This window comes from Oreochromis niloticus, unplaced genomic scaffold (genome assembly GCF_001858045.2).
Source record: "Oreochromis niloticus isolate F11D_XX unplaced genomic scaffold, O_niloticus_UMD_NMBU tig00007026_pilon, whole genome shotgun sequence".
Taxonomy (NCBI): domain Eukaryota; kingdom Metazoa; phylum Chordata; class Actinopteri; order Cichliformes; family Cichlidae; genus Oreochromis; species Oreochromis niloticus.
Window position 1 is genome coordinate 1 of NW_020328318.1, and position 9,869 is coordinate 9,869.

General features: G+C 42.5%; 1 protein-coding gene across 1 annotated transcript; it reads right to left on the bottom strand.

Annotated features, from left to right (window-relative positions):
- Positions 1-8,091: 8,091 nt before the first annotated feature.
- Positions 8,092-9,683, bottom strand: LOC109199304 (RNA-binding protein 20-like; the record flags this gene model as incomplete). The annotated part of the gene is made up of 4 exons (XM_019354603.1): positions 9,643-9,683; positions 8,551-8,667; positions 8,339-8,460; positions 8,092-8,248 (listed from the first exon to the last, which is right to left on the bottom strand). Coding segments are annotated over exons 1-4 (412 nt in total), but the record flags the coding sequence as incomplete, so codon positions are not given.
- Between the last annotated feature and the right edge of the window lie 186 nt (positions 9,684-9,869).

A 9,869-nucleotide genomic window follows, 5' to 3' on the forward strand; every position in this document is an offset into this window, starting at 1 on the left:
TAATGCTTAAGTCATTGGCTCTTCTGCCAAATTGCCACCCAACCTGCAACTTTGTGAGCTGACTGTTCGGGATTTTGTGTTTTAGACAACAAAAATAAAAGAAAAGATCTACAGATTCAGGCTTTTCCTTACCTGTGGTAGTGGCATAGAATGACGTCACTGACATTGTTTAATATGAAAACAAACTTTCTCAAACAAAAAAAAACCAAAAGAAAAGAAGTGAGTCGGTCATCTTTACCGAGCACATACATGTTTTGCCTCCCATTAATTATTATTTTTCCTTTTCAAAAATAATTCGTCTTCAGAAGTCAAATATATCAAATTTGCACTAATTCCACGGCCCGGCAGGTGGCGCAGAGCACTTGTCGCCGGCCCCTGCAGGTTGAAGCACAGACAGTCGATGGTTCGAGTCTCACTCGGTCAAAATCATCTCTGTCGCTTCGGCTTGCTAGTGGGATTCCTGGTCTGCGCAGGGAATCCCGGTTTTTTTTTTTTCTTTTTTTCTTTTTGGGTGTTGGGCCTTATTTTTAAAGCTGGACTATCTCCGTTTCATGCTACCAAGAACAACGCCAGCTTGGGGAGAGCGGAGCCGATAAGCACAGACTCATTGATCCTTTGTCCACTTTTTTCACGCTGCTGCTGCTGTGGGAGACACTGCACTTGTGTGGCTTTGCAGTTTTTGTGTGGAACAATATGCACAGAAACTTAATAGCTATTTTACAGAACCCCCCCCCCAAAAAAAAACAATTTGCGAACAAAAAATAAATGTCCTTTTTTTTCATAGTTTTTGCGGCTGGTCTTGGCATAGACGTAAGAATGGCGCTCTGCATCTGAGCCGCCCGAGTTCGAACCCCTCGCGGACTCGCTGCCACACCCTTGCTTGGGGGGCGGGGAGAAGCCAAGTCGCTTCTCCTTTTTCCTGCTCTTGCCAACCCCTCTGCCTGCTCTACAGCTCCTTATTACCTTTTATTACCGCAAAAACCCATGCTTGTCAGCTCTCATTTCTCAACTATTTGCTCCCTATTACTCCACCTTCCACAACTTGCACTTTCTCTCTTCAGGCTACCAACTCTCTTCATTTTCACACTGTCTCCCACACTTTTACATCAAATATTACCACCTAATAAGCAGAGTGACAGAGGGACCCCAGGCTTTTTTTCGTAAGTTACATGTTTGTGTCCGTAACTACCGTCCTTAGCTAGGTCCTCAAATCTAGGCAGCTGAGATGACAACTGGGCTCTTCGGGGAACTTGTTTTGTAAAGTTGGTTTAGCTAATCTGTAGAGGCCCATGAATTGACCGTGACTAAAGAAATGATGAGAAAAGCACTGGGTTGCTGTTGTTGCTCTCCGGTCACTGATGCTAGCTAAGAGGATGTAATAAGGCAAGGTAGCAGAATGAAAAGGAGTGGTTGTTGATAAATAAGTGGAGAAAGAGGTGGGCAGGGAAAAAAAAGCAGGTGTGAGTGTGTGAAATGTGGTGAGTATTTGAGTGTAAAAATGTGTGGTCTCCTGTGAAAGGCTGGGTGCCAGATGTGCACCTTGCGCTCTTTAAATAGAAGGATATTCCACGTTCTGCTCGCCATCATGTGGCGACATGTGGTGGGCTAGCAGGTTTGTAACATAGAGGCCCGGGTTCGAGCCCTGCTCATCTGCCTCTCTATGTTCATCTGCTAGGGAGGTCCAGGCAGGGGATCTTGGAGTGAAAATTCCAAGGATGAACCTTGTTCAGCCTGGGCTTCCCTGATATTTATTTTTCTCTGTTTTTTCTTTTTCCTGCCAGCAACAAACAGCCCAGCCCGATTTATGGGACCTCCTTGTTGTCATGCTACTAACAAGTCATTGCCTGACAAAAAATTTCCTATGTTTCCCTGTGTTTGGTTGTTTTTTTTTAATCTCAAATATCTTTACATATCTTGCTAGATATTCCTTGAACAGGGTTTACAAACGCCTTATCCTCTTTGTCCACTTAAAATAACTTTAAACAACTATTCTTAGATTCTTGCAACAGCACATACACCTGCACCTACACCCCACGTAAGCCTGTGAAGCACACTGTGATGGTCTCCTGGGGAGACTGAGAGTCCATTCAGGGTGAGTATGCACTCACTTTCACTCTTGCATGCAGGGTTTGCCTTTTCTTCTCACTGAAAAGTCTCTAGAGTTTTGGTGTTTGTGCCCACAGATGAATATCGGAGCAGGCTGTCATCCAAACAAGGTGAAGGTCTCTGACCCTGGAGTGCAAATACGGGCCTCCAAGCCTTCCAGCCAACATACTTCACTGTTGACTGCTCAGAGTCTGGTCAAGGTAAAGCTCCATAAAACTGTGTGTGAGAGTAAAGAGCGCAAACATATGCTCATGTCAAAGAAATATTCCAAACAACAGATATTACAGGGAAACTTATTTAACCCACCTGCTGTTTGAGGCTAAAAATGACTGTAGAGCATTACCTGCAAAGGTAACATGCTAACACAGCCTTTGTCCTCTGCCATCAGGACAAAGGCTGTTTGCGTTTAGGCTATTCCAATGACATCCTCAGGGTCAAAGTGGATCCTTCTCAAGGCAGAGGGACCAGGACTCAGCCGCAGTGGTAAGAATACCTGTACTGCTCACAAGTCAGAGAGTGCTAACAAAAAACAGTCCGTTTATTTAGTTTATTGGTCTATAATACGGTCTGAATGTTTTCCGTCATACTACATGGAACAACTCTTCATAACACTTTTATGAAAATGTTTGACGAAATTGACAAGATCAAAATTCAAATCACAATGGCAAGGATTTAAAAACAAGAATAAACATGAATAAACAGGTTATAGTTGGTACGCGAATGTAAACAGGTCCTTTTGAGCTGTCATTTGAACTGCGTACCAGTCAAAGCAGTAGTAGCAGCAGGCTGTGAATGACTTTGAATCATCAGCAACCACACCAACACACACTGTTAATATACACCTGTGCAAAGGCGAGAGAAGAAATGCTCACACATGCGGGCGTGGATTGTAGTTACTTTGTAGTTACTTGTATTATGTGGTTCTTATAAGACAAGGAAGCGTTCTTCTGGCTGTTATGCATCATATTAAATGGAGAATGTGGATCGCTTCCCTTCCCGTGACAGGGTCCCCTGGGAGTTGCGTACCTACGGTGGAGATCACATTCCCAAGAGCCCTTTCAGTGCAGCGTGCAGCCATGCTGGACCTTAGCAAGGTCAAGGTGACAGGCCTGGAGACAGTATTACCTCTGTCATTGTTCTTGTACATCCACACCTTCTGACACCAAGCCTCAGGCTACATAAAGCCTAGTGATAACCTATGAAACCATCATTTGCTTTTAAATGTTTGTCTAAGCATGAATGTTTTACGATGGCTTTCCCCCCACCTTGTACGGTTGCCAGTATATTGATGTTTTCATTTAATTTTTTAAAATGAATCTAAGCTTTCGAGCAGATCAGAGGTGTCAGTGTATTTCTTTGGTCTCTGTTCTGGCAGAGATAGCTGTTGGCAAAGACCAGCTCGTGCTGGTGTTTGTTCTTCCTCCCCATTATCACCACAGCTTTATTCAAAGAAGGTGATCTGATCTTTTGGCTCGTCTGTCCAATAGTGTAGATTTCTGGTGAGTATCAGCTGCGCTGGGTATGTAAATCGGGCCATCCAGCTGCGGTACTGATCCGACGCCACTTGTGCCAAAATCCGGACAAATGTCATTTGATCATGGAGCAAATCTGAGCCAAATAGACTGATCATTTTTTTCACATGGCGTCTCATCAGAGGAAACTTTTCCTTTCCAAGTTCCTGTAGAACTGTCAGAAAAATCCTGGAAGCGCTGTCTGAATTCTGTTTCGAGACATGTAATCACAGACACATATTTCCCTTTTTAGCAGAAAGGTTGGCCTGTGGATAAGCAGTTGTGATCTTGGACATGGGGAACTGCACAACGTTGAAGTTGTGCAGTTGTGTCTTAAAGAGATTGACCTTCACACAAAATGCTTTCATGTGCGCATAAAGTTGTGGTACAAGCTGCTCTTTCCCTCGTAGGCTCTTGTTCAGGGTGGTTAAATGATCAGCAAGATCAACTAAAAATGCAAGGTCTGCCAACCATAGAGGGTCATTCAGCTCATGAAGAGTCGGTCCTTCTCTTTCAAAAATGGTCAATTTCTGACCTCAGGGAGTAAGACGCTTCAGCGCGGCGCCGCGGCTTAGCCAGCGCGCCTCCGAGTGGTAGAGTAGATCCCCATATTCAGCATCCACTTCAGAAAGGAAAGCCTGAAATTCTCTGTGCTACAGTCCTCTTGCTCGAATTATGTTGACACTTTTTACAATAGTTTCATTACATCTCCAAGATTGACTGTCTTGGCACAAAGGGCTTCTTGGTGAACAGTACAGTGCATTTTAACAGCCTCACCTCCAGCCTCTTCACCTCAGCGCACATCATAGACGCCATTCCTTGTGTGCACCTGCCATAGCTGGAGCCCCGTCTGTTGTATCTTCACACAGCTTGTCCCATTTAAGTCCCATTTTGTCAGTTGAGTCTGACACAGCTTCAAAAGTATCCATACCCGTTGTTGTGCCTTTTAGACTCTTAAGATCGAGCAGCTCCTCTGTAACTCCACATCTTGCGATGAGTTGGGCCACCTCATAGCTGCTATTGGAGCCTTTTCCTGGACTTTTTGAGCACAAAAAATACTGTTGCTGACCCTGCAGGACAGCTACTATTTACTTTACTTTCTGCTCTCGCTCAGCACCAGTGTAGGATGCATAGACCTGATGTTTGGTTTCATAATGACGTCACATTATACTCTTTCATAACTGCCACAGTTTCAGTGCAGATAAAACAGACACTTCCCTTGAATTCTTTGAAGAAATATTCACTCTCCCACCGTGTCTGAAATTTTCTGCACTCACTTTCTACCTTTCGCTTCTTTGGTTCTGCCATGTTTAGTAACTTGGGGTAAATTTCTTCTAGGATTGTCCTTTTTGGTGGAGCAACTGCCTTGATCAACAGTAGCTTCCCTGGTGTTAAAGCTAAGAAGTGCAATACACTCAAGCAAAAGTTGAAGTGCGGGCCATATTCTCTTCTATTTATAAAATTTCTTGCGGGCCAATTAAAAATGGGCCGCGGGCCGTAGTTTGGACACCCCTGCTATAGACATTAGCACACACTCCAACAGGTTTTCATCCTCTAGAGTCACTTGGATGACAATGAAAACACTACGTCCAGATAAACTCCGTGTATATAGTGTATTATCTTACAAAAAAATACAAACAAATATAAAATAAGTATTTTATTTTCTAAATGTAATGCTTCCTTTTAGGAGGAAGGTGGAGGAGCAGCTCCAGCAGAGCAACACCAGAGTGTGTGGAGAGGACCGAACACCATCACTGGACGGAGCACTGTGAGCGGAGGGGGTCCAGAGTCTGGAGACCAGGTTCTGGCTAACAGATTGAACCAGTTGTTTAACAGGTTTGATTCAGTAGCACTTCCCTCGCCCATCCACCAGAGCTCGTCACACCTCTCTGCAACCCCCATAGCACCGGGGACATGAAATGCACCTCACCTGTCCCCCTTTTCCTTTTCCTCAACCACTCTACTGGGTCTAAGTCGTCTCCACCTGCTACGCGGCTGAGATCCTTTGGGTGAAATAAACCTCATGAGGAATGATTTTGAGTTCAACGGGGAATTCTATTTACAGATTAAGGGTACGGCAATGGGGAAAACTTTGCCCCAGCCTATGCCAACATCTTCATGGCAGAGTGGGAGACCTCTGCATTGGAGAAATGTGTTAAAAAGCCATTATATTATTATCGATTCTTGGATGATATCTGGGGGGTTTGGCAACATCCTGAGCGAGACTTTGAGGTGTTTTTGAGGACTCTTAAATAATTGGTTGAAACAACAAAGGGAAAGGAGAGTCTTCTAATATGACAATCGTTTTGCAATTGTTCATCCAAACACTTTTTTCTCTGTTTCCAAAAAACAAACACACTCATCTAAGAAAAATTCATTGGACTAAAGTTTGAATGCGCATGCAACATGTTTATTAAGACTGTCTAATGTCTGCGACGCTATCTTCTCCCACGTCTGCGAACACCGGAGGCCTTGTGGGTCTCCTGCCTCTGCGAACGGGAAAGTAGACCTCGCATGTTTGCGTCTATACCTGCGGAGAGCGGAAGCTGCTCCATTTCATGGGTTCTATTTATGGACTCACGGGACAACATTAGTTATGTCACTGATGTTGCCACTTGTGGTGATGCTATACCTTGTTTATAGCATAATATCTGAACTGTGATGTCATTGTGAAGTCACCCTGCAATGTGATATCAACTGAAAGCTCATAACTGAAGCAGATTAGTCATTTTGTTGTGACCATATAACCAAGCATGCCGACATGAGGAGTCGCGAGTAAAAGGAGAATATGCGCAAAATTCCTCCTTTTACGCACGACTCCTCATGTCGGCATGCTTGGTTACATGATCACAAAAAATGACTCGCAAATATGTTTTAAATGGATGATCCTCATTTGATGAGAATCATCCATTTACACATTTCCTGAGTCCTAAATTTGATGCCAGTGAACCTTTCTGAAAAGCCCCAAATCCCCTATGAGCAACACTTGGCGACACGGGGAGGAAACCCCCCCCCTTTAATGGGGGAAACCTCCGACAGAACCGGCTCAGGAAGGGTGCCATCTGTTGCGCACAGGCGGCGTTAAAATGTAATATATGTAAAGTTCCTCGTTTTACTCGCAACTCCTCATTTCGGCATGCTTTTACATGATCACAACAAAATTACTCAAAAATGTTTTAAATGATTCCTCATTTGATGGAGTCTGGAGGCAAGGATTTCAGTCTCTGGATGTGCAAGCTGTAGTAACATACCCTAAAAGACTGGCAGCTGTAATTGCGGCAAAAGTGTTCTACAAAGTATTGACTCAGGGACTGAATAATACGCACACCCACATTTCAGTTATTTATTGTAAAAAATGTTTGGAATCATGTATGATTTTCGTTCCACTTCTCTCGTGTATACCACTCTGTATTGGTCTTTCACGTGAATTCCAAAAAATTGATTCATGTTTGTGGCTGTAATGTGACAAAATGTGGGAAAGTTCAAGCGGCCGAATACTTTTGCAAGCACTGTATTAATAAAGAATAACTTATAATATATGCAACGGAGTCATGGTATTTATTCGTTTACAGTGTGCAGTGCAAATGTGACTGATCTTTGAAGTGTTATTACAAACGCTGATTGGAGACCTTCCTTGTTGTCCTGTTTTCAGGTTCCACAAGTGATTACAATTGATGTAAATTTATTCTTTAATACTTTAGCTGATTTATTTCACCAAGTTATTAATCACATAAGCTGTGACAACACCCTCTATTAGTCCATAAACTACTACACCTGTACCAACACTACTAGTCAACCAAACACTACTCCTAAATCTTTTAAAAAAAAACATTCCAGCAATAAAACAGTGACAGACAGTAACCATTACAAACACTAAAGCTTGATGTGGCATCAAGAGTAAAAGATGAACTTTCTTTACATACATATATGTATAATATGTATATATGTATATGTATATACATATAGATATATATGTGTGTGTGTGTGATGTATATATTGTACATACATACACATATACATATGTTGTATTATATTATATATATATGTATATATATATATATATAACATACACACTTAAATTCTCGCAAATTTCTCGCAGCTTCTGACTGAATTGATGGTTTGTTCAGGTGCAACTTGAGTCAGCGAGTCGCAAAAATGTATGACACACATGTGACAGGTTTTATTTCATGTTTAACAGAACAGCAGCAAACACATTTGGACACTTAAAGAAACTGAAGCCAAAGATCTAAATGAGCAAAAAAAAAAAAAAACAAGATTTAGTAAACTGTTAACAGCTGTCAGGTACCTCCTGATGTTAACTAAATTAATGGACAATTTCTCAATAATATTTCACATAAAAGATAAAATAGTAACAAGATCAAAACGGTGCTCTCCATCGCCTGACAAACAAAAAACAGAAGCACTAACTGAAAGGCGGGGAGACAATTCATCAAAGAAGACATATATAACTTACAACAAAAGTGCCAGAAGGCGATTAGTTTAGTTTCTGAACTAGTAGGATCATAACAATGGCTTGTTCTCCAGTAGATAGGTCCATCAGTCAGAAACGGAGCCTGGAGACGTGTGAGACAAAGTCTTGTAGCTCTTTGTCGACGTTCCTCATAATACTTCTAAAAAACAGAAAAGTGAGAAAACAAACATCGTTAGGCCAACAGTGTGATTTTGTGTGCTGAATCGTGTATATGTATGTGCGTGCGTACCTGCAGGTTGTCGTAGTGTTTCTGGCTGCAGCAGTGGAGTTCCTTGGCGGTCTTCTCATTCAGGCAGAAAACAGAGCAGATGTTACAGAAAAATCCTGATTTAGGGACCACAAACTCCTGACCTGCAGAGAAGCAGAAACAGGAAGATTAGACAAGTATTAACAACAAATTTGAATTTAGAGAGTGTGTGTGTGTGTGTGTGTGTGTCTGACCGATGGGGCTGTTAGGGTTGAACTGAGGCAGTCTGAAATCTGCTACAACACACGGAGACTGAGCGCGAGATCGCTTTGCCTCAGGTCCGACAAGCTCCCTCCTGCGTTTTCCCACAACTGAAAATGAAAAGAGCGACACGTTAATCATCAACAAATCTGCTACAGGACCACTGGGTTTATAAAAATATTTAAACATTAAATTATAACTCAATAATAATTGAACAAATGATTTCGATTTACTTGAAAAGCTGAAACATTCATCGGCCACTTTATTAGGTACACCTGTTTGACTGCTCGTTAATGTAAATCTCTAATCAGCCAATCACATGGCAGCAACTTAGTGATTTATGTATGTAGACATGGTCAGATGACCTGCTGAAATTCAAACTGAGCATCAGAATGAAGAAGAAAAATAATTTAAGTCACTTAAACGTGGCATGTTTGCTGATCTTAGCGTTTCAAAAAGTGTTGATCTGCTGGGATTTTCCCACAGAAGCATCTCTAGGGTTTACATAAAATCGTCTGAAACAGAAAATATCCAGTGAGTGGCAGTTCCCTGGAGGAAATGCATTTTTGAGTTCAGAGGAGAATGAAATAACTGCTTCACGCTGATAGGAAGGCCAGAGCAAGTCAAACAACCACTTATTACAATGCACAAGAGTATCTCTGAACACAGCACATCCAACACTGAAGCAGATGAGCTACAGCAGCAGAAGACCACACTGGGTTCGACTTCTCTAAGCTAAGAACACAAAACTGAGGGTACAATTCACACAGGCTCAGCAACGCTGTAAAATAAAAACGCTGCCTGGTCTGTTGAATCTCAGTTTCTGCTGTGACATTAGGATGGTAGGGTCAGAAATCTTGGATCCTTGATGGTGTGGGATATATTCATCACACCAACGGAGCATTTTTAAACACCACATATGTAAAATATATTACTACCACCAGGCTGAATGTCTGTAGCACAGCAGGGAACACAAATATGAGATCAGAGCCATAAAATATCACAACTTTTCTTTTTACATTCAGTTTACTGTGTTTTCGCTGTCAGAGCGGTGTATTTTGCTGATTTAAAGCAGCTCTTTGTACCTTTAATGTCGGCCATGCTCCATCCATCCTTCTCCTCTCCCTCCTGTTCTCGTCATCAGGACACTTGGGCTCTGGCTGCCGTCCAGCAGGGGCGGCTGCAGCATCGGGCTGGGTCACTGCTTCCTCCTCGGTCCTCTGGCTCTCCGCCTGGCAGTCACCTTTGGTCACTGCATCTGTCGATTCTGCGGTCTTCTTGGTTTTCATTTTGAGGTGAACTTTGTTCTCAC